Raw genomic sequence first — 26,840 nt, forward strand, 5'->3', positions numbered from 1 at the left:
ATTTCATACATTCCAATGATCATCATTCCCAGTAGATTGATAACCTGGCCATTGTTAGCTCACCTATATATTTGTTACATGTCTTAAAAGGTCTGCACACCATGATTGCATTTTGTTTAGTTTACACCCCCAGAAGCTGGTTATACAACCGTTCAGATGAACCAACCCTGGTAACAGTTTTCCTCAGAGAGCAGCTTGTTCAGACAGCATCATGACAATGTATCAAAGCGACGCTACCAATAGGTAGCAGAGGGGGCACAGGAGGACACGCACAGGTGACAATAATGCAGCCAGACAGACATGTTGGGGGAAACTGTAACCACAGGCTATAAATCCCCATTGAGATATTATCGTACACTTTCACTCTGCATTTTGATCTGATGACAGTGCATGCTGTTCACTGAAAAATACAAATATTCACTCATTTAAACCCTGTCCCCAACCCAAACCTCACTTCCAGACACACAGACATCCACAAAAATACCCACACTCATTTTGCAAACAATGGGAACATTTAATAATTGTGGCCAGATAGAACTGATCCATATAAAATAGCAATGAATGAAAAAAGATCAAACAAGAACATTTAGTAAGTATCATTATTTTTGCTGCTGTTTGTGACAGACGTTTTGACACTCACAACCTCCAGGTAAAATATCTGTCTTCAGACAGGGGTTGACTGGGAGTAAAATGACAGCACAATCATACTGGAGCTTAAGTGTCTCTGAAGGTTGTCCTTTACACATGCTCTCAAAAATGATAATTCATTGAATTTATATAGTGCCACTCATGGATCTTAAAGCACTTTACAGTGAAAGGGGGAACCCTCACCATGGCAGCCATTTTGCACCAGAACACTCTCCACACATCAGCTGAGGTGGAACGGGAGGAATTTATGCAGATAATTATACTAAGGGACGATTAAATGCCAAGATTGTTAGCCAGACAGGGATTCTCCAAAGTATGAACTAAGCCACTCAACTGCAGCCTTTCGGCAGACAAGTTACAGGGTAGTAGGACTGCAGTCCATACATTATTGGGTTCTCTTGGCATGGCTGCAGCAGTACCATACCAAATCAACCTAATGAAGAACCATCATGCAGCAAATTGGTTAGCACAGCAGTGGCTCTGTTGAAGCTTATAATACAGACAGGCCAGGAGCAATGTCCAGCAGGAGGTGTGTGCACGTTTGTGTTGGAAGGAAAGCGAATCCCCTGGGGACACAATGGAGCTTCTCCTTCTTCCTGGTACATCCCTGATGCAAGTGTTCAGAGTTCGATACCACAGCCTGCCTCATCTCTCCAAGCAGAGAAAGCTGTGTTAACATTGCATCAGGAGGACAGGAACCACCCTCACATTCACCTGTTCTTAGGTAAACACACACACTGCTACAAAGCTAATACTAGCAGGCAGAATTACACCAATGGCCAGTTACACCAGGCAAAGTGGCAACCAAAGTGGTGGCACCAAAGATCCTGGACTACGGTTCTATTCTTTTGCATTTCAATCAGTTCCCCTGTGGCTTGGTCTGCTTATTCAAAAATCTGGATATGTTAAAATGTAAAAACCAAACCGCTATTTGTTTGGTAACCTCTCAGGAGAGTTAAAGAATTTTAAAAGATCCTACTTGGGAATGCGTTGCTAAACTGTGATTGAGGTTGCAGGCCTGGAACTGTGTCAAAGCTCAACCACTCTCTCCACAACCTATCAGCTCGGTACAGACCCCCAACCCCATCACACTCCATACCCAATCAGCTGTGGACATCATTACATTGTACATCCAACCAGCAGCGTGCATTACCGCTATCAGATTCCACAGCCAATCAGCTGTATGAATTTCCTTTTGGTCGCAGCACAGCCTAAGAGCTGCATGCACATACTCACTCTCACACACACACGGGATGGTCAACATGCTTGAGTGCAGACAGGGACGGTGACAAAGACGAACCTCCACAAAGACAAAGAGCCATTTGGATAAGTGCAGGCCTCTGATTGGTATTTCAACATGCACTACTGCACTGTCAACACTTTCTAGGCCGGCCCAGGGAAATCCGGGCCGCCTCACGGGTTGGGAGAGTTCAGAGCTTAAGGAAAAACGAAAATGTACATGAAATGGGAGGCGTGACCATATTGGGACTGGTGTTAAACAGTTCAAATTTAATACTCTTTCCCCGTTCTCTACAGAAACCCAGGTTAAAAAAACCCAAACTCTCATAAAACACAGCAGCCAGTAAAAAAAAAGAAAAAAAAAAGAAAAAAAGGAAAAAGAAGGGAAGGATGGGGATGAGGCAATAAAGAAAATATATTTCTGTATAAGAAGAGTGAGTCCAGACATTCTGAGGGCTGGGTGCTGGGTCCTGCTGTTGCTTCATGTTAATTTAGTGGAGAGAAAAATCTAGAAATATCCAATCCGACCAAGGGGAGGGAATGACTTACTAAGGCAGGGATAGATCTATGGATGCTGTTTTTCTGTTTGAATTGTCATTCTCGTTCCCCCTCTGTGTGGTCTTTTATCCCTCTTCTTGCGAGAGGCGTTTTATTATTTTATCTTTAAATTTTATTTTCCTCATGCCAGTCTCGACTACTCAGTAGTCATCCAGATCAAATAATTCATCGTCTTCTCCCTGGTAATCCATGCCCTGGAAGTCCACCCTGTACCGCAGGATCCCTGAGAGAGACAGAAAGAGAGAGAGAGAGAGAGACAGAAGGGGAAAAGAGTGGGGTTAGTCCTGAATCTGACTAAGTTATATTTCTGGACACGCAGGCCCTGAATCACACAGTGCTTTGAGCCCGTTAGCCTCTGAAATTCATTTAGCACGAATGCAGCGCTAAGGCCTCAGTCTCACCCCCAATGCCACCAAAGCCCTTGACAAACTGTGACCCCTCCTGGCTCTTGTCCGTGACGATCTCCAGCGTGGCACCAAACTTCTTGTAGTTGTTGGCGAACCACTCCAGCAGTGGCATGCTCTCGATCAGCTCGTGCTCCTGCCCCGTCTGTGGTAAGGGGGGAACAGCGATTACGCTCTGCATAAATCCTTACTCGTTTGTACAGACAAGCTTGTGTTGAGCTCAGTTAACTCATTTTCAGTTAGCCTCCAATCTAGGCTTTGAACCCAATCCACCACAACCCAAATGTTTCAGCAGGGAAGGTATCACTTTGAAAAATGAACTGAGGATGAGTCCAGCAAGAATTTAAATCAGTGTTAACTCTTTAACACTCTAGGCACTCACTGAGTTTCAATATTTCCTATGTTTAAAAAGCCCCTTCAAAGCAATTTCCACTGGACCACATTCGTTTGTTTTCACTGCATTGCTTTGGAGTAACTGGGTTCGTATTAACTCGGGCAAAATAACTTCACTTGGACTGCAGTTTTTGATGTTTCCATTTTAAGCACACAATTTGTGCTCAGATCTGTACTAGAATTAAATGTACTGGCATTATGTAAAGTTTATTATTATTTTTTTCTGAATTACTATCAAGATTGTGACGGGGCGGGTGACTGCACAAGCTGTGCCAGCATGCCGTGGGCACCCTATGCAGTGCTTTTCCTGAGAGTTCAAAGAATTCAAAGCAGCCAAATTCTTCTTCTCAGAACTCCGGATAGGTTTCGTGGCGAGACGCGAGTGACAGGTAATGTAAAAAGTTTGTGGCAGTCAGCAGAATGAACATGAACGCTCTGACTCATCTTACCACAGGTATCACTCTTCTATTGGTGACTTTCTTCCCCCTCCCAGTTTTAGAACTAACCAGCCTATATGATCTTATCTGTATTTTAGACTGATGTTACTAGAGGCAACAACATTCTCTGAACAGAAGAGCATTAGCTACACTGCTAGTGGTCACTGCTGCCACAAATGTACCGGCATTCCTTAAGGGATCTTTCCATCATCATTCAAAAATGATAGCACATTTCCACATTGAGTCATTTTTGCGCATGTGTCCACATTTGGTTTGGTCCCTTCAGCAGGGACCAAATCTACTGAAGAGAGAAATGAGCACATCTCCTGACGAGAGATACAAGTGTTTAAAAAAGATTTTCAAAAGGATTTAAAAAAGAAAAAAAGTCCTATTTACAGACGGTTCAGTGTCAAACTAAGGGAACACAGGCATATCAAGCTATCAATGTCAGTGTACTGGGCTGAAGTGACAGCCCTCTTACAGGCTAAAAGGAGAGGGAGACAGAAGCTAACCTCCTTATCTGTGAAATGAGACTTGTCCTTCTCCTGCTCAGGCGTCAAAAACAGGGTCTTCTCATCTGAAACGGTCACAGAGATGCGTCAAGACATGAGCGGTCAAGGCAGAGGAGTCAGGCAGTGAATGCCTACTCATGTGCTAAATATTTCACATACACTGTACTGCATCTCTTTAAACATTTTTTTCCTTAGGGAAAATCTCATTGGTGGGACAGAACAGACGGTATTCAATATGTAAAGGGAGCTGGCTCTCTGCCAGCAACTTTGCTATAAAGATAATTTTTTAGCACACAAGAACGGGCCAATGAGACGATACAACCGGTTATATCGCACAGCTTCAGGCAAAGGAGTTCCTGCACCTTTATCAGCAACTGGCATGTTTTCCAGCATTGATGCATTTATGACAGAGCGTATTATGGCACTCAAATAGATAACTGTGAGGCATGAAAAACATTCCCATTTGCTGTAATTAAAACTACATAATCTCAACCATGCATGGCATACCGGTATAACCAACCATTTTTACTTCAAATTAGGCACTGATGGGTCCTATGTTAAATAAGATTTGAATGAAACTGGATTGGCTGGTTTGGGCCATGCAGTTTCAATCAAACTTTAAAATAAAAAAAATCTGATATTAAATGTCCATAAAGGGGTATATCCTGGTCTGTGTGTGAGTCCAGTAGTGACATCTTAAAAAGTTGCTCTTACTTAGTTTGCTCATTTTATAAAAGCTTAATGTAGGCAGCTACATCAAATGAGAAAATGTTCATCTGAGTAAGGGAAATATGCCCACTATTGAATTTTTAATAATACAAGTCTGAAAAGCCTAATACTTTAAGGAGTACTGGTTGTCAATAAATTACTTTAATGATGTTAAACAATCCCAGACTGTATTTTTCTGCCATTTGTACCTTGGGTTAAACAAAAAAAATAATAAAATTTTTTTTTAAATAATTGCTTCATAACCAATTCAGACTAGATGCCGGATAATAGGGTCCCCAGTGCAGTTGCGGGTGCATGCATTTGTGTACCATTCTCAGAGGCGTTGCCCTCAGCGCCATGGCAACGCAGAATATAACGCATGGTGTCCAGGTTCTCATAAACGATGAGGATCTCCACGGCACCCATCTCCAAGGCCTTGAGGGTGTCTTCCACGCCGAAGCAATACTTGCCCGTGTCCTGGCTGATCTCATCAAAGTAGCGACCTGGGGAGAGAGTGGGGACACACCTCAGATTGACACCTGTCACTCAAAGCCAGGGACACAGGCACTCAGTATAGTAACAGTGAAGTGTAGACCCAGTCAGGTATGTCCAACTGCAGGATGTGGAACGGGCGGGGTTTCATATCCAGTCCCACCCACCAACGCTTGCAACTGGTTAAAAACACTTTCGCCATTCCAATCAGTCCACTGGATTGGGCAGTAGGATGTCTAAAGGCTGGCCATGACATCAAGCCCCACCCTCCTGCAGCCTCTTGACCCAGTATCTCCACTCCAACTATTCTGAGTGGGGCTGTGCTGTACAGAGAGCTGACAGCCCTGCTGCAGCACAACTCAGCTCAAACTCAGACATGGATACATGGAGGTTTCATAAGTACCAATTAGTTTCTTTTCCTGGATGAACTTCACATTGGACAGCACTTCTGCCGACAGCTCGATGGCCTGGTTGAAGCCATTCTCTCCTCCGTACGAGATATCCACCAGCTTCAACACCTTGGCTTGTAACCTCTGAACAGAACAAAAAATATGCCAACTGGTTATTAGAAATAAGACAAATAACCCCATAAGATCATAGAGTAAGGACATTTTCTCATCTTCAGGGCTTTGTAAACTTGATGGAAAATTGTGTTGTGCCTAGTCTAGCATACTAACAGTGGCCTAAAGAATGCTGAAATATGTTTATTAAAGCCTCGGTTTTTCCTCACACCACGCACACTGCAGCCCAGCACCTTTAATCAAACTACGTTAGAACAGAGCAGTTCGCGGTGCACTGTCCGGGTCGAACATGTCCGACTGGCTGAGCTCCGTCTTGAAGTCGGCAGAGCCGGCCAGAACCATCCCCGCCACGTTGACCTTGTCGTTGGACACGAAGAGCTGGACGGCCGTCTCCGCCACCTTCCGCACGTAGTTGTGCCTCTTCTCCATCCGCAACCGCGCGAAACGCAGCGCCGACTGCCCGCCTCGTCCTGAGGAGAGAGGAGGAGCCGCTCAGCACCGCCGCTGAACGCTACTGAATTACAGCACACACCTCTAATACTTTACCGCTATACTCAAACCAGGGAGCTGTACTATACACGGTTACATCTGATTATGCATAATGACAGCAAGAACAATGGAATGGCAACCTCACAAAATACAACATCAACAGAGCTGACCGCATTTACAAACAGGTGGTTTTTAACAGCCTAGCCTTTGTAAAAGATATGAAGGAATTAACTAATAAACATCTGAGTAATAAGACCCCATGCCAGGTTTGTGTTCAGGGTCGGCACGTGAACATGTGGGGCTGGCAGGGGGGAGGTCAGCAGGATGGTCGGTTATGCCGTGGTCCGCACGCGGTCAGGGAGTTACCGTGCTTTTTGGGAAGGTCCACAGTGAACTTGTGCAGCACCTCCCTGGTGTTCCCCTGCAAGGTCCCGAACAGAGCGCCACTGCCGTCAATCACGATGAAACCAAACTTGCTGTCGTCTGACAGCAGGGCTGTGAGAGCCTGCCAATCAGGGAGGGAGAATCGGGAGGGAGGAGGGGGCGGAGGAGGAGGAAGAGGAGGGGAGAAAATCACTATGAGGCGACGACACCGTAGATTATAGGGCTGGGTGGTATACCGTATTTTTCGGTATACCAGGATGAATTCACGCAACGATATGCGGTTTTGCAATACTGGTGTCAATTATATTTTATGAATGAATTGCACACTGCAACAGTTGGACTGACAATTCACCTAAAGTTCACATCACACATTCTTTGTTCTCAATGAAACTCGCACCATTTCATTAAGAAAAAAGGGATGTGACATTGCACATAAAACGTGCAGAGAAGTTTGTGGAAACGCATGATGCCGTGGGAGTGACGCCATGCGGTGAATCCTCTCAGCCTCTGCAGCATTTTTAAATTAAAAATACCTGGAAGTGCAGTAGGGCTGGGCAGTAAACCACACTGACACTGATCGAATGCGTTTTCTTTTTTTAAAGGGTAATACCACATCAGCTTTCTTTTCTGGGAGCATGTGATGTTTTCACAAGGAAACTGCAAGGCCTTGGTGCCGAGTGAATATCCTATCAACGCTCAAGAGGTAGGAATGGCATTGTTTTCTTCCCCCTTTCATTTGGCCTCTTAAGTTTGGAGGTTTACTCCCGCATAAGGTGTGATTAGAGAAAAAAGAAAAAAAGACAGAAGAAAGCCGATATGCTGTAAGGTGGCTCTGATTATTATGCTTAAAAAAAATTTTTTTTTTGTTGATCTGACCAGTCTATTTAATTCCCAACCAAGAAGCTTGAATTTTGCATATTAGGGTTTTTAATGTTTACTATCAAATTTTGAATGTCATTCAATATTTCACACTGTTCACGTTCCTAATAAAAATAGTGAAGTTTATTACTACCACATTTTGAACCTAGATTATTACTGCCTTTTGACTTATCCTTCTTTTTATACAGTTACAGTATATTCAGCTTATGAAAAACATTACAAATTATATTTTGTCCATATCGCTCAGTCCTCACAGAACACCTCTTGAATGATACTTGCAATTAGAATAATTAAGGTTTTTACATGGCAGGGAAAATCATACAACTCGTACAGCAATGTATGAACAAAACCATGATGAAAAACTACATCAGTTATAAACTAGCTTCAACATATTTGGTCTTCCAACCCATCATGGTATGGAGTCTAGAGGTCTGGGGTCCAGAGAGGCAACTTATTTTAAAAAAACATTAAACTTTTCCAAAATAAATCCCACAAACTACAAATTACACACATAGCTGCCGGGCAGAAAGGGAGTTCTCATTGATATTACATTTCCAAAATATACTGCAAAAATATTGGACGTCTGCAATGAAGCCCACAACAGGCAGCAGTTTAAATCATTTAAAAACCAAAGAGCTGATATCTCAACAGAGCTGCCTTTGGTTTGAGGCTAACCAAATGGGAATTCCACACTACCATGTCTGTGGCTCAAGTAACTTCTGGAAACAAACTATCGCAAATCGGATGAAACTGAATTACAGAACAAATCCCCCCCCCAAAAAAACCCTTCAATTTGGACTTCAGTACAATGAATCCAAAACAGTTGATAGCTGTTGAGTCCCTAAAACATGACGACACCATCAATGTCATTAAGAAATGTAATAGTGCTCTCTACAGCATTGCTGGGAAAGATTAAAGGGAAATTAATTTAAGAGAGATTTAAATATCCCTCACCCAATTTCCAAAAAAAGAACAGGCAAAAGAATTGCCAGTTTTATTAGGCGACGGCAAGAGAGCACCATTAAGCTTCTCTATAGGCAGTAGCCTGCAGACCCATGAGGGACATCATTTGCTAATCAAACAAGTGGTGCAAGTTACCCAGTTACCTCGACAGCTCTAGCAAATGACATTCACCATTTTGCATCACGCCACCTGGATGTCGCAATTCAGGAACACAAGTTATTCATGCTGGTAACCAATCTTTGGAGTTACTAGCTCGTTTCTTTAAACACTACACCACACAGCCACGGAAATTTATTTCCCTGTTATTTTAACAGGCAATGCAACAGGTAACTCTTTTTCACAGGAATTGGAGCAGGACACCAGGGTGAAGACCCCTACACTTTTGAAAGAATCTGCACAGTATAATTATCATATACTGCACTTACACTGTAAAGTATTAACTTGAATAGGTCATTACACAAACAAGTGAACTGTATACCATAAAAGTATGTTCAAATGATTAACAGTATCTTTCAAACTTAACACTTAAGTCTTTAAAGGGTTATTATTGAAAGAATTGTTTGTTTCAATGTAGATGTGTCTATGTTTTACAAGGTGCACTCACTCATGCAAATAATGCATATTTTACTGTGAAAGAATGCAGGGGTGTAACAAGGCTCTCACCTCAGTGTGGAATTTGTTGTCGCAGAGATACAGGGAGGTGTTGATGGGTTTAAAAGGTTCAAAATCTATGTTGACTTTTTTCTCCTTTCCTTCCTCTGTCACTATGGTGCCACAGTACACCACCAGTCCATTAGGGGGCACTGCAACAAACACAAAGGGGTCCAGCCCAATTAGGAGGGGGCACAGACAGACGCAATTAGTGACCACACCACACAAAGTGAACTGGATCATTCATAGCTTTGCCAGGATCCAATGTTTTCTGCTGATCACTAAACGTTCCCTTCACACAAGTTATTATGAATTACTTTTTGAACACATGATTGTTTTCAAACCCAGTCCTGGTCAGCCACTGTAAATGTCTTTTTCTCATAGGCAATATATTCACTAAGGTATCAGTAAGCAAGCATTTAAGTTCTAACATCATTTCGTACCAATTTGCTCCATTTATGATAATGTGCCTTCAAGAGGATAAATTATCTTTCAACATACATTGAGTGTCCACATAAGTTCAATCAACAGTTCTTTACAATTCAGAAGTTGGTAGGAACAAAAAGCAGCATACACAGTGGGCTCCTGTGGTTGAATTTGAAATGAAAACCCATGTAGTAGCTACACAATTCTTTCACAATGAATGCTTTCCCTTGCAAGCTTATGAGATAACCTAAAGGGCTCTTATCTGTAAATCATTGTGAGGTATAGCACTGTTCAAAGTGAACAGCTAAAGAACAACCGCAACTTAAGGGAAGTGTTGCAGACTGAAATAACCTGGCAGGAAAACTCATTACAGACACAAATCTATACATACAGACCTACTAAACGCTACCCAAAATGCATCGAGTTACTATAGCCCACCCATGACACATAGAGCCACTACAGCCAACCCAGCGCATACAGCTACTGTACCCCATCCAGCACACACTGAACCCCCACAGCCTGCCAAGCACATACTCATCAACTTATAACCTACTCAGCACACAGTGACCTCTGCCCAACCCAAAACAGTGAGCTGCCATACTTGAAGCATGACAGAAACTGCTGTATTACGTGTACACTGAACTACTTTACCATAGCAGGAACAATGAGATACTACATTCTACTGTGCATAGTGGACTACAACTACAATACCCTTCATACATTGTGTTACTGTATGCTACCTTTCACACTGAGCAGCAATATGCTACCCTATACGATCGCACTCACACACACACAGACACACTCTTCACCCTTGTTGTAGAGTTTGAGTCTCTGCTGTACAGAGGTGATGGCTCCCAGCACAGAAAGCCTGTTGACTCTGCTCTTGATGTTGGAGGCTGTGCCAAACTCATCCGCCAACATCTTGGCAACTCGAGAAATCTGGTCTTTTGGAGGGATGATCAGGGAGATCATACTAGTGCCATTCCTGTTGTGGAGAAGACACAACTAAGTTAGACACAGCACCGATCACACAGAGAGAAATGAAAATGCACAGCCTACTTCAGTATGACTCACAGAAAGCCACAGACATAAACACCGTTAATATCATACATTTCATTGTAGGTGAATAAACATACATCTATTTAGGGGCAGATCACACCCGGATGTCCCCCCACCCCTCAATTATACCCGTGTTCTTTACCGCATGTTGACCGGGAATGGAGGGAGCGTACACACTAAAAGCAGAGAATGCCCTTGAACAACTGAATAGTTCTACAACACACTGCAACTACACCATGTGCACGCACACAATAACCCCGCAACCGCCAGTGAATAAGCAGTCGCGCGCACCACTATACTACGCCGCCCCCACCCCAAACCAGTCACACAAACACACTGACGAATCGGACACGATGTACCGGTATCTATCCGACACGGAATATAGGACAAACCGACACATAGCAACTACTAGCTAAACCAAGGACAATAACACCAGTCTGATTGCAACACAATCTTTTGTTTCCGAACCACCCTTCTTGTAGCCTCATGCCCCAGTTTATTTACTTGAAAATTCAACACAATTATAACAAATACTAACTAGTCATTAAGCTAGCTGCTATTTGACCAACTACCAAGCTAGCGTTTGTCCGAAGCACGCTTGATCTACTGTGTGCGGAGAGTTGATCAGTCAGCGAAAAACAGTAATTGACTGTCACCGCTCAATTACCACGGCACAGTACATATTTAAGTCTTCGCAAATACGGAAAACAATAGTTCGACAGATCTAAGTAACAAGCTAGTTAGTACTCGCGACCGAATTTGTGAACAACCTCTAACTAGAAACCCTGGTTAATTACAAAGCCACAGCATGCGTAAACCAAGGAGTATAGAGACGCATACATTGCGGCCCACAATGCTTATCAGGGCCTACATTTTTCGAATAGGTATGTTACCAAGACTAACGGATTTTCAACCCTAGACAGAAAATCCACTAAAAATATCAACTCGATCCCATTCTTTCAGTGGCATGATTCCTCGCTCGCGGAGTAACCCCACACCCTACTTGCACCCCTCCCAGATCCGGACACCCTGTACAGCTGTTATAATGCGGTTGTCCGAGATGGACTCCATCCCCTTGTGAACGATCCCTACCCCGCGACTCCTGCTCTCACTCGCACTCACCCCCGGGCCGCCTCGAGACTTTTGATCAGCTTCTTTATCTTCCATATCTCCACGTTCCTGTCCGCCGCGCTCGGGTCGTCCGCCATCTTTCCTGCTGTAATCGTCTCGGCACCTAGAATGGAGAGGCGGCAAGCTGGTTGATTAAAAAATGGCAGAGGAATTATACATCTCACATGTGGGTATGAACAGAATACAGATATCAAGAGGACTTACACCACAGGACCCAGGGTGCTAACCCCACAAACTTTAAAGCCCAGTGTGTCCACACGGCTGAGCTAACCGTGAGTAAAAGGCCTATCGCCCGGCTGTATGTCAGTGTAGTGCGCGGCGCGTTCAGGCCCTCACATCCATCCCAGGCCCTAAAGTCCACCTAGTTCCTCCCATTACTGGCCCAACTCGATTCGTTTTCTAGCATTTAACAGATGTTGCTAAACTTTGGATATAATCGACTCAGTTATACATTCATAACTTATACCAACATACTTGCCTCGGGCTCCGCCGCTCCACTCGGTCTCCAGCGCTGGTGCCGCCGCGCGAGTTTTTACGGTCGGCTTCCACTTATGTGACGTTGCCTCTAGAGCCGGTTTGCTCTCTCAGACTTGCGCGTGCTGTGATGGTCATGGGGCTCACGTGGGGGAGGTGGCTACAATTCCGGGTAAGATCACTTCCTGGAAACCGCATAGAGACGAACGGTCTGGCTTTTAATTGGTTTAAAATCCATGCTTTGTTACAGAGCATTCACTGCTCAGCCATTGGAACGATGAGAAAGCAAAGTGGGTGGGTTGTAGAATGAGACTTCTGGGACCTGTAGTTAATAAAATGATATAGTGGACGTGTGGTTTCTATTCCATGACGTGGTCTTAAGACATACGTAGCCGCTAACTACTCTGCAAACATGAACATTTGCATAATATAACTTGCCGTTCGCTCAATTATTAGCTGCCAGTTACTATAATAATAATGTCGTGAGCGCCAACAGTCCACCTTGATTTTGGTTGCAAGCTAGTTCAGAGACAATTATTTATCATTAGGGTTATAACATTAACTAAACTCTTCTGAACACCTAAAAAACGGGAAGACGAGTTGTTTCTTGACGCAAACGGCATGATTTTATCGACACTTGTTATGGGCTTATGGGCTTAATTTTAACATCACTCGTACAACCTCATGCGCTTTTAAACCACACCCGACGTTGTAACTCCTAAAACAAGTGTGAGGTGAATTCAAGACGCTGTGACGTTGGCTACCTCTGGCCTGTGGCCACAGTACAGTCCCAGGGGTATCAGCATAATCTCGCAGAGAGAAGATGGTTGATAAATTGGGAACTGGGCTAATAGCTCAAAGATGGTTGATTCACATACTCGTAGAGATGCTGTCCTTTGATCTTTAAGCAAAGTACTTCACCTCAGTTGATTGATTCAGTAAAATATCCAGTTAAATAGACGTTAGTTAATAGAAGAAGTTAAGACAACACACAGTTTGCAAATCACTCTGGATAAGAGCCTCTGCTAAATGCCTAATGTATAGATGGATTCAAAAGCTGTCCTTTCTTGGTCTGCACAGAAGCGCTCATTTTATGTAACACCCTCATTAACTCCAACATTGTTCTGAAATTGCAACTATCTTCTACTCTGGAACGGGCGTTTAAAAGAAATGTAGTGGAAAGTCTGTTTACTCCTTTATATATTAAGTGTTTATCAAGTAAAATGTGTTTAATTACGTTTAATCACAAAAAAAGGGGGGGGGGGGGTTCAGCAAATTTGTTTTCAGGAAAGATTTGTTTATCATCCTTGCAAAAAAAAAAGTGCTGTAAATATTTTTCTGAAATGTAAACTGAAGTTCTGAAGCTTATTTTAATTGTCATTATATACAGAGCCTTTTGTCTCCCTCAGGTGGCTTGTTGGGGTAAAAAGTAATATAATAAGGATCAAGGTTACTTTGACTCATAGTTATCTGAAATTTGATTCAAATATAAATATAATTTGGTTGGCAATATTTTACACTTATGGTAGCAACATAATCATATAAAGATGAAAATAAAATCAGCCCAACATATGGCATTCTGGGATGGCTGGAACTGAACTCTGTTGTGTAAGTCTGGTGTGAAAGTTTTAATATGAATACATACCATAGTTAAGACAATATTCTCATTTTAACATAATCATTGATTTTATGCTAGGCGTGTGAGAGAAGCGTTACATCTGAGAGACAGGCATTTCTTTTCAATTTAGATAGAAGGAAAGACACACGTAACAAAACAATGGTTTATTTCTTTCAGCCAATTTCAAAATAAACGCCGATACAAACACACAAAGCAAATGTTAATATAGCTAGATAAATTCATTTCAAATAAATCTTAACATCCAAACCATTAGAAATGATAAAAGGATCACTTGAATACAGGTGAGGATTGTTTATTGGCCCTTAATTGCTAAAAATATATTCAGGACTATGTAACTATTATAAAATACTTAACGGTGCTCTCAAAATGATCGACAAAAGCTTGTTCTATAAAAATAAGAATGACAGTGGGGCTGATGTGGTTGTAAAGGCTGAGATGGGGGTTGGGCTAAAGAGACAGAGAGGAAAGGGGTGGAGCTTGGGTCATGAAGACGAATCAAAAATGAGAAGAGGATTTCTCTGCAGCTGGCTCAGCCGGTGGTTTCCCCTCCTCAGACTTGGAGCTGTGCTGCAACAGAAACACAGCCATTCAGTTTATCAGACAGACAGACAGGAAGTATAGCGACACAGCGTATTAAGCTGTGTACATCTGAATGTGTGGAGGCCCACCTTGGCCCTGAAGAAAAGGTTGATGACCCCTTTGGAGCGGCGGTCAGGAGTGCGGTCCGTTGGGAGGCAGACGGACACGCTCTTACTGTCCCGGCGAGAGCGCGCAGTCTCTCCTTCCTCCCCCCCATTGGCCACTGACAGAGACAAACCTGTAGAGCACGCAGGAGGAAGAAGGTCAAAGAAGATGTAGGCAATGTGCACTGTGTGCGCGCGCGTGTGTGTGTGCATGTATATGCACATCTCACCTGTGATAGTAGGCAGGGATCTGGAGTTGGTACTGGTCAGAGCAGTGCTGTTCTCGCTGGCGTCTGACAGGTTTGTGTCACTGCGGAACTCCTGCTTCTTTGACAGCTGGAGGGTGAGAGTGAGTGTACACTATAACACTGACACATTGACACAAAGGGCTCTCCTCCGGGGGTACAGATGGAGCTACACCACATTTGCAACATCACATTTCTGTGCTCTAGTCTTGTCTTTGGAGTAGCTCCTTCAAATCACCTTTCATCTCCTCATGCTCTGATAATTCCTGTTCCCATTCCCCTGCATGACCTTCTCAAGTTCCCTTTCTCTATCATTCTCTCTTCCTTGCTCACACACGTTCTCTCTCTCTCTCTCATACCCTCTTGCTATCCAAAGTGCTTGTCCTTTCTTTCTCCTCACTGATGAAGATCATGCTGCTCCTCTTCTGCCTCTTCTTGGATTTGCGCAGACGAACCTCCCCCTCTCCTGTGACCCCCTCCTCCACCGCGCTGACGCTTCCACTGGACCTCTGCAGGGTGGGGGTCCGGGGGGTTGGGGATTCAGGGACCAGACTAACACCACATAGAGAGAGAGAGAGAGGGAGGGGGAGAGAGAGACAGAGAAAGAGCAATGCTTTCTCCTGTGAACATGTATGTATAATAAACTTCAGGTTTGCATTGATTGTATACATACATTATTATATTATTTTCTGTACTGAACTATCTGGTTACTCTTTTTTAATCTGAATTTCTACCAAGTTTTTCTACTGAAAAAAAGGTAGATACAGACATATACTTGAACACCAAAAGAGGTAATCAATTCAAATTTTGTAAAGCCTATAACTGTTTGCCATTTTTTCACACTCAGCCAAGCTTCAGATCTTTCATCTCCACTACACTGTTACCACTGCACCAGTAGGTGGCAGCAATGAACTGTTTTTCCCCTAGCCGACCCTTCTTCAGTTTTTGCTAAAATAAATAAAATAAAAAAATAAATAAAAAAAACAGGATGTTGTCTTATCTTTTTGATTATATTCAAGTCTAGGTACCAATATTAAGTTATGTTTCCTCTTAGGTTAGCATACAGTATGTCAATACTGCATAAATACAGAAGCAAACAGGCTAAGCACAACATAGATGATTTAGCTGATATTCAGAAGAATACAGTAAAATACTGTACAACTAACTACACAAGAATGAGTGAGGGCATAATATTCATTTTGGCTCTCTCTTGTGAGTTTGTGTGTGTGTTTGTGTGTGTGCGCACGTATGTGTGTATGTGAATAATTCAAATAATTATGCACATTTTCTGTATTTCTGTGAAGATTTTTTTATTTATTAATGTGGTACATTAATTCACATAAAGAGTTTAACGGCAGAGTCATAACATTGTGCTGCAGCCAGGCTCAATTTACTGATGCACCCAAACATGGCCTCACAAATGTAATGGGCTTTTCACTGCCTGTGCCTCTGCTTTGTCACTCGCACCCAATACAGACACACAATATTTCGTGAATTTTTTATTTGACTGCAAGACAAGTGAGAGAGTGAGGTTGAGGCTCACAAGAGAAAATAAAAAGTTTGAGGGAAAATATTTACAGTTGAATTCAGTTAAACAAAAGAGGAAGAGAGACAGAGAGGACTAGAGGAAGAGACAGCTACGGAAATTGAGAGAGAGAGAAAGAGAGAGAGAGAGAGTTTGTGAGAGAGTGAGAGAGAGGGTGTGTGTGTGTGTGTGAGAGAGAGAGAGAGAGAGAGACTGTGTTTGAGAGAGACAGAGAGAGAGAGTGAGTGTGTGTGTGTGTGTGTATGCGTGTGTGTGAGAGAGAGAGAGAGAGATGGGGGAGTTTGAGGCAGAAGGCATATTAATACCTGTCAGGATGTGTCTTGGTGGGGGTCCCACACTCAGAGGAGCCCCCCAGTGAGGCGATGGATATGATGGACTGACGGTAGGAGCGCATCACAGACCGAGGGCGGCTGGACCTGCGGTCATCCATATCCGGCTGAGAGACAGGGGCACAGAGATGACTTTGGCATGTTTCTTATGCAATGGCCTTGTTAAAATGAACAGAAGAGTATGTTTCTACAATATCAAATACAACAATATTTTTAAACGTTCAAGGTATATATTGACAATATGTACCTGCCTTTACCTATTCATCTGTTAACCTTGATCATGACAAAATTAGAGGCCAGTGGTGTGTGTGTGTGCATGAGAGAGGGAGTACTCTGTTAATGAGTGTGAATTAACAGAGTAGTCTATAGGTAAGTTTCAAGCACAGTTGTATGTCCAGCTGTACTGTGTGTGTGTGTTTCGCGCATGTGTGTGTGTATGCACGCGAGCACGTGCATGTATGCATGCGCGCACGTGCATGTGAGTGTGACTGTTACTGTGTGACAGGGCTTGCGAGTGTGCTTGTGTGACTGTACACACATTTTATTTCGGGTGAATGTGTGTGTGTGTGTGTGTGTGTGTGTAGATTCACCTACACTCACACAGCTAAGGCTGATTGGTAACTAGCCCATCTATTGCTTGGGGCCCTCATCAGACCTATTTATAAAGACCTTAAAAATAGATGTCTGGTTGTGTTTCCTCAAACATCCTTTTCCCAGAAAAATTGTTGGGGAACAATTTTGTGTTGTTCATCTCGCTGGAACATTCTTTGCTTGCTCTTTTTATTTTCCTACCCCTAGGAAGCAAAAACGCAATGGTCGTCGGCCACTTTAAGACATTTGGTACGCAGGTATGTTTCTTCTGCCAGAATCATCCGTACATCCAGCCATTTTGTCACAGCACGTATTTGTTTTCTTCTGGAGTTGCCCCACAGTCAATACACTTATTTATTCGGGATATTGAGCACAGGAATGGAAGCGCACAACAGCGCCATCAAAAAGTACTGAACTGAGACAGGCTCCTCTTATGTTCTTAATATTTTTCATACTTTTCATCCGTATCTGTCTTCACAGTGTGCACAAACACAATCCACCCTGGTGACATTGACCTTTTGTGTTAGCCTGCTTGAAGCTGTAAGAGTATGGTCAGTGAGCCCAACAAATCTCCAGCATCTGTCTCTGCACCTCTTGCAGCGCAAAGATTCTCTGCCAGCATCGGGTGTGTTTTTAGGGCCCGACAAAACATCTTCCTGTATTTATAACCGTAATGTGTTTAATAATTTAACCTGCTCTGATTTGTTGCTGGTTGGCAGTGCTAGGCTGAGCAATTATAAATTAGTTTTGGTTATTAATCAGTTTTACGTCTCGCTGAGTAAGAGCTCTTTTTAGTGCTCAGCTCTTGGGTGTATAGGGCTTTAAAATACAGCCTGTCTCGGCGACTTGCGACACATCCAGAATTTTATTGTTGTGCTTTGACTATCTATTATCAATGAGATCATGCCTTATTCTCCCCTGCAATTTTTTCTGTTCTTATAAGCTATTTTAAGCATATCTCTGTAAGTAAGATTTAATGTAAACTTAACTTTAAGGTAATGGGCTGGATATCACTATTGATCAATTTGCACCAAATTTCTCTCCCTCCCTCCCTCCCACCCTCTTTCTGTCTTCCTGTCTCTCTCTCGCTCTTACCAGTTCTCTTGTTCCATACTCCCTCTCCACCTTCTGTTTCAGCTGTTTGAAACACTCTTCCATGCGGTCATGGAAAGGTCGAAGGTCGTCCGTTACCCTTCTGCCATGCAGGCTGATACCTCTAGCCAGTAAGGGAGTCTGTCAGGGTCAGAGGTCATCAAGGTCAAATAGATCACACCTGAATTCACTGTTTGAATATTATAAAAATGTATAGTATTTAAACATGCATTACATCCCCCTCCCTGCTTTTTACCTGCCAGGCAATGAGGTCTTTGAGATGAACCAGCTTGTCTTTGTCTTCTGGATGCTTCTGCACATACTCTTCTGTGAAGAATGCCTTGAGAGAGACAAAGATATGTGTTGTATTATTCAACCTTTTTTTAAAAAGTATTTTTATATTATTATAATAGAATGACAATGAGGAAGAATTAAGATGGAGCAAGAGGAACACAGAGGAGGGTGTGATATATTTGCATATCTGTGTAATTTAAAATTTAAAGCATAAAGTATGGAGTCTAATATGAACCCAGAATGCCCATTACACTGATATTCAAACACACACACACACACACACACATACACAGGCATGCAGGAGCAAGCACATTCCTCACCTTCTCATACTTGGCAAAGCCACCCATGACAGCAGGGTCCACGATGCCATTGAGCAGCATAGAGAGTGGGTTTATGGGAAGACTGTCATCACCCTGATACTGGTTTATCATGGTCAGGATTTTCTCATTGGTGGTCCCCATGGTCTCAATAGCATTCTCCAAAGGACTGATTGTCATCTGATATAAATACATAAAACATACTCGGACACATACACACACAAAAATACAACAGAAATACATCTTCGTTTTTTGTTTTTTAAATGAATGACCAAATATATGATATGGTACTGTACTCGTTTAGTGTACCTAATTGTACTTATACTAGCTAATTTACAGAAATGCTGATGATTATAGGTATGATTATCTTCATATCTTGCAAGACCAAGAGAGAAAGATATTGGTACTGACATGCGTTGTGTTGGTGACTTCAAACCAGGGAAGAATTCCAGGGAGTTTGTAGGCTGTGAGGAAGGTGGTGCGTTCAATCCACATCGACTGCGGGAGGATCAATTTAATTGAACAGAAGAAGTAGTGTGTGTGTGTGTGTGTGTGTGTGTGTGTGTGGGCACAAAGGGAGAGGGAGAGAAAGGAGGGGGAGAGGTCAACAAACAGACAGAAGTGAATTAATAGGCTTGTACACATCTTCAGTCTCAAATTTCTTTGGTTTTAAAATTTAATGGTGTTTATTGCACATCTGGGAGGAATATGTGTGTGGATGGATTCTCACAGCAAATTCATTGTCGGGGTCCACAGAACCCTTGCGCACTGGTTTGGAGTAGTGGAAACGCTGCACGTAGTTGGATTTGTAGAAACTACAAGACAGACAGACAGACAGAGATAGATATGAGGCATTGTTGATTCCCTCTTCCTGTGTAATTATTGCATCAGAAACAGGCACTGTGATTTATGGGTGAAAACAAAGGCTCAAGAGTGTGATTGGTGAGTGAGAAAAGGGCTTCAGGGCATAAGGCACTGTCATTGGCTTATAAGAAGAGATGATTGTCTTTGTTAGAGGTCGTGTGATTGGCTTATGAGAGCAAGATATCTCAGGTAAAGGTACTGGGGTTACTGAATGAGAGCACGGGCTCTGGGTTGAGTGGTAATCTGATTGGGAATAAGATTTTATTTGTGGTCAAATCTGTGGTCTTACTTGATGATCTGGTCGGGCACAGGCTTGTTCTTCAGGCGAGGGGGAATCTCCAGAACTGGCTGAACTGTGAAACACTGGATGTCTGGTGCAATTGGGTCAAGATAAATAACACATCACTCTGTACTGTGGAGGAGAGAGGCCCCCCATTTCCCTGCTCCCATACTGACTATACCCCCTCCTCCTGTAAAGGATACACTGCAGTTGGGAGTTGCGGATGTCCTCTCCAGGTGTGCTGGTGGTGTTGAGGCGCACAGCACTGGGGAACTGGCTCATCAGCTGGCTCTGGAAGTCCTCTCGTCGCTCGTACTCCTTCCCCCGGTGGATAAACACCTTATTCTGCACATAGAAAGAAGTACAGCGCGCACACACTTACAATCTAAACACATAACAATGCATGCTCACAAACTATTACAAACTACACATGCACACAGTTACATGCACACACGCACAAGCATGGACACATACACACGTACACACACACTGCGCAGTATACAGGCATAATTTTGCCAGGTACACTCTAGCATTAATTATCCCTTTAAAACAGGTTACTCCCCTCTATACTAACCCAAAGAAACAAATAACAGACTTAGAGAAAAAGCATCGCTCTTTATTTGGTGTTTATTATGAGCCCTAGGCATTCAAACTAGGTGACTGTAAATGGGCAATAGCAACCCCCTTATGTGGTCCTGCTGGGCCCTCATAATCAAAATACGTTTGCGCTGCAGTGTTCCTTCAGAGAACTAATAAAACCTTCCAGTGATAGTGGACACCAGAAGTGCCTGCATTTGTTTGTGTATAAGGGCCTCTGTGTGTCTTAAATTGCCCAAGGAGTTGCTTTTGATAATGGAAGAGGAGAGAGGGAAACAAACTTGAAGAAATAGGCTAAGGTGAACTGGCCACTTTGTTAAAATGAGATATTGCAAGAACCTTGAATCTGAACCTCAATATCAAAGCATACTCTCCCTCTCTCATTCACCACAATCTAAAAATATGAGGTTTCCAACACACTAACATAATCACATTAACACATTTTTATAGTTTGTGAATACATACCTATAACAGTTAGTGCAATTACAACTACTACTACTACTACGACTACTGCTACTACTACTTCTACTACACACACACACACACACAAACGCACCCTCAGAAATGGGGGGTATCCACAGCCATAGTACCCCACAGCAAAATAGTCTGGTTTTGGCCGCAGGATTTTCATGATGTTTTCATAAAACTTTGCCTGCTGTGTCTGCAAAAGAGTAAAAGAGAAATATTAAATATGTGTTTGTCCATTTGTGCGTGCGTTTCTGTGTATACACATCTCCCCAGTGGGATATCTCCCTGCTGGGGCCAACCAACTTCACAGGGAAAAAAATTAACATTAATAAATTTTAGTTTATGGAACCTGGCTGTACTGTAGCTCTCTCTAATTGCAACGATAATGAGAGCATCCTACAGGAAGGATGCAGCTGTGCCAGGATCTGGAGCAACAGATTAGCCCGAGTAACCCAGCCTACTACATCAGAGAGAGCAGTGTCATGACAAACGCATCGCAGATGTCTCCTACAATCAGGTGACTCAGTTACACATATTTCAGCTGGCATTCAGCTGCTTGCGTCTGAGTCAGTGTTGCAGATGTAGTGGGAGGAGTCAGTGTTGCAGATGTGGTGGGTAGAGTCAATGTAGCAGATACAGTGGGTGGAGTTAGTGATGCAGATGTGGTGGGCAGAGTCAGTGATGCCGATACAGTGGATGGAGTCAGTGTAGCAGATGTAGTTTGTAGATTCAGTGTAGCACACGCGGTAGGTAAAGTCAGCATAACAGATGTAGTGGGTGGAGTCGGTCATGCCGATATAGTGGGGGAGACAGTAATACTCAGCCTCTTTACCAGACTCTGACTCAGTAGCTCGTAGTCAAACACCTCCATCTCATACTGTTCAGCCAGCTCCTTACAGAGAGCAATAGCCTCCTCCCACATCTGGAGACGAAGACAAAATGAGACAAAAACACAAAATGACAAATGAATAAATTAAATATATAGCGGATGTTCTGTGAAATTCCTTTGCAGCACAGTTTAATTATTTTATTTTCACTAAAGCTGAATACTGTTCAGTTTGAATTCACAGTCAGCTCCAGAGAGACCCACAGTGTCACAGTTGATTCCACAGACACGGTAAGCTCCAGGGAGTCTTGGTTGGCTCTCACGGAGTCACAGTGTCACAATCAGCTCCACTGAGTCACAGTCAGTTCCGGAGTGAGTCAGTGTCACAGTCAGCTCCAGGAATCATAGTCAGCTCTAGGGAGTCACAGCATCAGTCAGCTCCAGGGAGTCATGGTCACCTCTAGAGAGAGTCACAGTGTCACAGTCAGGTCCACTTTGAGCTCCTAAATGAGCACTTCAGAACCCCATTGCAGTTTTGCAGAAATGGCTCTGAAACAGCTTTGAAAGTAAAATGGAAAAGAGGGGAATTGAAGTGGATGCTGCCACATTCAAGGAGTGAATTGAAAGGAGCTTCTCTTGAGATGCAAATATGCCACTGTACGTTTGCACTGATAAGGAACAGAATACAATGCATAACACTGAAATTATTTACTGGTATTTATCTATTGTTATTAATGACATATAAATCACATTTTAATTAACTATTAGTAGTAGTGCTATACATTATTATTTGCCATTAATAATGGCCTGGTTTTAACGGTCTGGTTTAAAAAGTAAATCATGTTTTACTGTGACCTACAGAAGTAAGTCTTTAATAGTAACAGTCAGTGCCATAAGACAGCTGGTTGGTCGTAAATGGAATCCTATTTCCAAGTCCAGCTGGCTCTATTAATTATAACCACACAGGATACAAAAAACGCTTCTCAGGTGGGGATATTTAAAGTTTTATTGTGTTGATTCCTGGTATGGCTTCCTAGACTTTGTACTGATCCACATCATCACGCTGTAAAAATGGTGGTAGACTTGGCTATTTGCATCTGCCTTTCAGGAGCAACGTGACAAAAAGGCGTGACAATTTCCCAAAATATCCTGAGGACCCAAAAGATTAAGGCACTTTGTCCCAGTTTTGCCGGGTGCAGTACGGCATATTGTCAGAGGGGGAGGTACTGTGCTGACCTTGCCCTTGTCGAAGTACCCAATGATTTTATTGTAGAGAGTCTCCTTAAGCTGCCGCTGCGTCTGAGAACTGGAGAAATCCATCTGTGGGCTACACTGGTCCTCTGACCACTGAGGGAGGGAAGGAGAGAGAGAGAGGGGAGAGAGTGATAGAGAGACATGGGGGGAGGGAGAGAGAGAGAGGCTGACTTTTAAAAGCCCTTTATTTCCTGCTCACATTGAAGCAACAGTTTTCCCCTTAGTGAAAACAGACTCACCTTCATCATTGACGTATCATAGCGAGGGGGGGGGGGGTAAATTCACTTGGGTGAGAGAGAGAGGGAGGGAGGGTAAGGAGAGTGAAGGAGACAGGGGTGAGAGTAAATTCACTTGGGTGAGAGAGAGAGAGAGAGAGGGGGGAGAGGGAGAGAGGGGTGTACTCTTGGTGTTGCGCGTGTCAGCCTATAAGCGGCTAATGGCTCATGCTTTTTCGACAGCTAGCTATAAGGTGAATTAAAAGTTGAATTAGAGAAGGGGGTTAATGCAATATACACAGCGATCCTCAGAGACTGTAATTCACTGTGCTGCACAGGTCTGAGAGCTGCAGCCCACATCATAAAACAAGCAAGCAGCTCTGGCAGCAGTACTGCTTGCACATTTCTCCGTGAGCACTGCCAAGAGTACCTACTTACAAACAAGCCAAAACCTTTAAGCCCCTACACCTGCACCCATTGCCTTCGGCACCCCATACTGGGTGTGGGTGTGTGTGTGTGTGTGCGCGGGTGTGTGTGTGTGTAGCCCACTGCTGAGCTCTCTCCACTGCACTGTGTGTGTTTTACCTGCAGTGGCGAAGGTGGACTTTTCCTACCTTGAGCAGACGTGAGTGCAGTAGCAAGGTGTATGCGGCTTCAGTGAAGTTCTCAGTGTCCAAATGAAGATCTCTTAGCTTGTACAGGTACCTGTAAGAGTCCCACACACGAACACACACACACACACACACACAACAGAGGCACACAGCCATGTGCACACACATACACATGCACATAAAGCAATGAGTACACAGACCCACATAAGTGCAGAAACAGGCAAGTTGCGCTTAGAGGGCACAGTCAAACAAACAGAAATCACTGTTTTTCCATCCCAAATGTAAGACCCAAGGACACAGTCAGCGCAATGAGCAAACTTGTCCAGTAGATGTCTCTCTATAATTACAAGCATTGCTGAACCTTTGCGCTCTGTGTTTGTCTGGCTCCTGTCAGCCTTGATGTCGAAAATCAATTTATCTGGATGACACACATCATACACACATGTCAATAGGTTAATACTTGAGCAGGAAAAGGCAACTGTCAACACAATGTCCGCTTTAAGGCTTAATAACACCACGTACTATGGAAGGACAGACAAAGTGTCTAGACTAAGAAAGTGAAAAAAAAAAAAATGTCAAAGGGAACCAATCAAATAACTTATTCTTAACACATAAATGAAATAAGAATTTCAGGACTAAAATATTGGGATATGTTGCTGGCTTGGTCTCTAGTGATTATCGATAGGCTGGGCTGTTTAACTGATAAGACTCCAGTTTAATTTAGTTCTCACTTGCAGCAATACTAGAGAGGAGGGAGCAGGGCCCACCCCCAAGCTCTTTCACACTGTTTATCACATATCCTTTTCCTGGGCATAAATTAAACATGCTCTACTTTATGGCTGTCTTCCTGTCTTACCGCAAACATCTCTCCAGGCCCTCATTCCTTCCATCACTCTCCTTTTCCCCCTAACCTCTCTTTTTCTCTTTCCCTCTCTGTCATCCTCCCTCTCTCTCTCCTCCTCTCTCCTGAGATGAGTGCACATGCTGCCTAGAGAGGATCAGTCGATCCTCCGGGTTTTAACATTAATTCAGTATGACTGGGGATAATCTCCAGCCAGATTATACAGGGACACACACCATGCACTCTTCCGCACACGTACGCACGACACACACAAACCACATAGCGCACATATGCATCTGTGTACAAATGTATGCACACACCATCTGGGCATCATCATTATAAGCATGTTTAAACTGTGATGAGCACGTGTGTGCTCACACACACACACGCACACACACAAGCTCACTGAATAGTTTGTGTGTATGAGAGAGTGTGTGTGTGTGCGTGTGAGTGTGTGTTTGTGTGTGTGCTAGTGTGTCACTTTTTCATGGAGAATGTCCAAGCATATATTTTCAGGTTTTACATTGGTAATTGCAGAAAAACAAAATGTACAGATGGCAAAAGTTAGTATGAAATAAATAATTATATAACCTGTATTATCACACACAGAATTTAGGCTAATTGAAATAACCTAATATACTTACATACATTATGTTAATAATGTTAATAACATTAAAACTGTATGTTCAGGTATAAAATACAATTATAGATGCCTTTATGATCAGTCAGTGTATAAAAATCCTCATCAGATTTATCATAATAAAATAACAATCACCTGATATACATTCCTTCACGGTTGATGTCGTTGTAGAAATTCTGAAAAACAAAACTACATGTGTGAAAATGATATTGCTTTTGTATCTTAATGATTAAACACTTTGGATGAGTGAGAGCTTATAAAGTAAAGCCAAATGAGGTGTTAGCCAGGTCTGGTGATTAATGACTAAGGGAGCAGGACCCCACTGTGCGGGAGGCGGGGCCTCACCAGGAGATTGACAGTGCAGCTCATGCGGTTGTTGCGGCTCTCGTCGCTCATGACGGCCCTGTAGTCCAGCAGGCGTTCCAGCAGCCCCCTCACCAGGGTCACAAAGTGCTGCACCTGGGGGACCAGCTGGGGCCAGTCTGACGCACACTCCAGCAGGCTGAAACGCAGACGGAGGGCCTGATTCGCTAAGACCTTCTACCACTACCAAGTCTTCTACCACTCATAAAACCAGTAACGTGACCAGCGATTGGCCATGGCATTTGTCTCGCACCAATCACTGATCGCATTATTACTTCTGCGTGCGCTAAAAGGTTTTCTGTATGTTTTAAGGCCACGGAAAATCAGGCTCAGAGACGCACAGGTAAATTTGCAGGAAAGGGGATGCAGAGAGGCGGTGTGCTTGAATGACAGTTGCCGGGGGCGACTCACATTGTCTGCAGCAGCTCCATGTAACGTTCGTCTCCTCCGCCTCCCTCCACCTCGTGGTCAAGCTTCAAAATGATCTCATTCTCAAACTGCAGGAGACAGGCAGAGTGTAGTATGTGCAATGTGCTTCATGTTTGTAAAATGTGTACAGTGTGTATACCATGTACACTGTTATAATGTGTACAGGGTACAGTATGTTAGGGTTAAAATATATGGATGACTTATATTATATATGTGTGTATTTTTACTCATATTGACTAATACAATAACTAACACTGTAGTTTAGATGGGAGGGGGCCTGGACTGGTGAGGGTGCTCTGCCAAAGCTTTCTCTCTCAGAAGTAATAAACCTCATTAACTTTACTTGGG

At 43.2% G+C, this 26,840-nt stretch overlaps 2 protein-coding genes across 4 annotated transcripts in view; both read right to left on the minus strand.

Moving 5' to 3' along the window:
• Positions 1-493: 493 nt before the first annotated feature.
• On the minus strand, positions 494-12,527 carry LOC135250084 (eukaryotic peptide chain release factor subunit 1). Of its 3 annotated transcripts, none has more exons than XM_064326011.1 (11): positions 12,373-12,527; positions 11,886-11,997; positions 10,514-10,689; positions 9,291-9,430; positions 6,768-6,906; positions 6,192-6,382; positions 5,795-5,924; positions 5,229-5,402; positions 4,192-4,256; positions 2,847-2,994; positions 494-2,668 (listed from the first exon to the last, which is right to left on the minus strand). In XM_064326011.1, exons 2-11 carry the CDS (start codon positions 11,969-11,971, stop codon positions 2,586-2,588), a joined length of 1,332 nt encoding a protein of 443 aa, XP_064182081.1. In that variant the 5' UTR covers positions 11,972-11,997; positions 12,373-12,527; the 3' UTR covers positions 494-2,585. The 3 variants fall into 3 exon arrangements, with proteins under 3 accessions (XP_064182081.1, XP_064182080.1, XP_064182082.1); XM_064326010.1 differs by having other exon boundaries at positions 12,369-12,524; XM_064326012.1 differs by lacking the exon at positions 12,373-12,527 and adding an exon at positions 12,099-12,254.
• Positions 12,528-14,135: 1,608 nt separating this feature from the next.
• The window catches only part of LOC135250085 (dedicator of cytokinesis protein 2), an 80,741-nt gene continuing 68,036 nt past the window's right edge, over positions 14,136-26,840 (minus strand). The window contains exons 33-51 of the mRNA XM_064326014.1: positions 26,475-26,560; positions 26,046-26,202; positions 25,836-25,876; positions 24,223-24,313; positions 23,376-23,486; positions 22,146-22,235; positions 21,402-21,506; positions 20,452-20,593; positions 20,258-20,339; positions 19,835-19,919; positions 19,516-19,602; positions 19,108-19,284; positions 18,750-18,833; positions 18,497-18,634; positions 16,787-16,917; positions 15,295-15,487; positions 14,921-15,026; positions 14,676-14,824; positions 14,136-14,574 (exon numbers count right to left, since the gene is read on the minus strand). Of these exons, the coding sequence (XP_064182084.1) occupies positions 14,503-14,574; positions 14,676-14,824; positions 14,921-15,026; positions 15,295-15,487; positions 16,787-16,917; positions 18,497-18,634; positions 18,750-18,833; positions 19,108-19,284; positions 19,516-19,602; positions 19,835-19,919; positions 20,258-20,339; positions 20,452-20,593; positions 21,402-21,506; positions 22,146-22,235; positions 23,376-23,486; positions 24,223-24,313; positions 25,836-25,876; positions 26,046-26,202; positions 26,475-26,560 (2,127 nt within the window). The 3' untranslated portion in view covers positions 14,136-14,502. The remainder of the gene's footprint in view (positions 14,575-14,675; positions 14,825-14,920; positions 15,027-15,294; positions 15,488-16,786; positions 16,918-18,496; positions 18,635-18,749; positions 18,834-19,107; positions 19,285-19,515; positions 19,603-19,834; positions 19,920-20,257; positions 20,340-20,451; positions 20,594-21,401; positions 21,507-22,145; positions 22,236-23,375; positions 23,487-24,222; positions 24,314-25,835; positions 25,877-26,045; positions 26,203-26,474; positions 26,561-26,840) is intronic.

The sequence above is a fragment of the Anguilla rostrata genome, chromosome 3 (assembly GCF_018555375.3).
Source record: "Anguilla rostrata isolate EN2019 chromosome 3, ASM1855537v3, whole genome shotgun sequence".
Classification (NCBI taxonomy): Eukaryota; Metazoa; Chordata; class Actinopteri; order Anguilliformes; family Anguillidae; genus Anguilla; species Anguilla rostrata.

What these genes read in the sequence shown, in the direction of transcription:
- LOC135250084 (XM_064326011.1), bottom strand. Translation starts at nt 11,971, where the DNA reads ATGGCGGACGACCCGAGCGCGGCGGACAGGAACGTGGAGATATGGAAG. An exon ending in AGTCGGACATGTTCGACCCG is followed by an intron (nt 5,925 to 6,191) that starts GACAGTGCACCG and finishes TGTTCTGTTCAG; the next exon opens with AGGTTACAAGCCAAGGTGTT. An exon ending in CCAGGAAAAGAAACTAATTG is followed by an intron (nt 5,403 to 5,794) that starts GTACTTATGAAA and finishes CTCTCTCCCCAG; the next exon opens with GTCGCTACTTTGATGAGATC.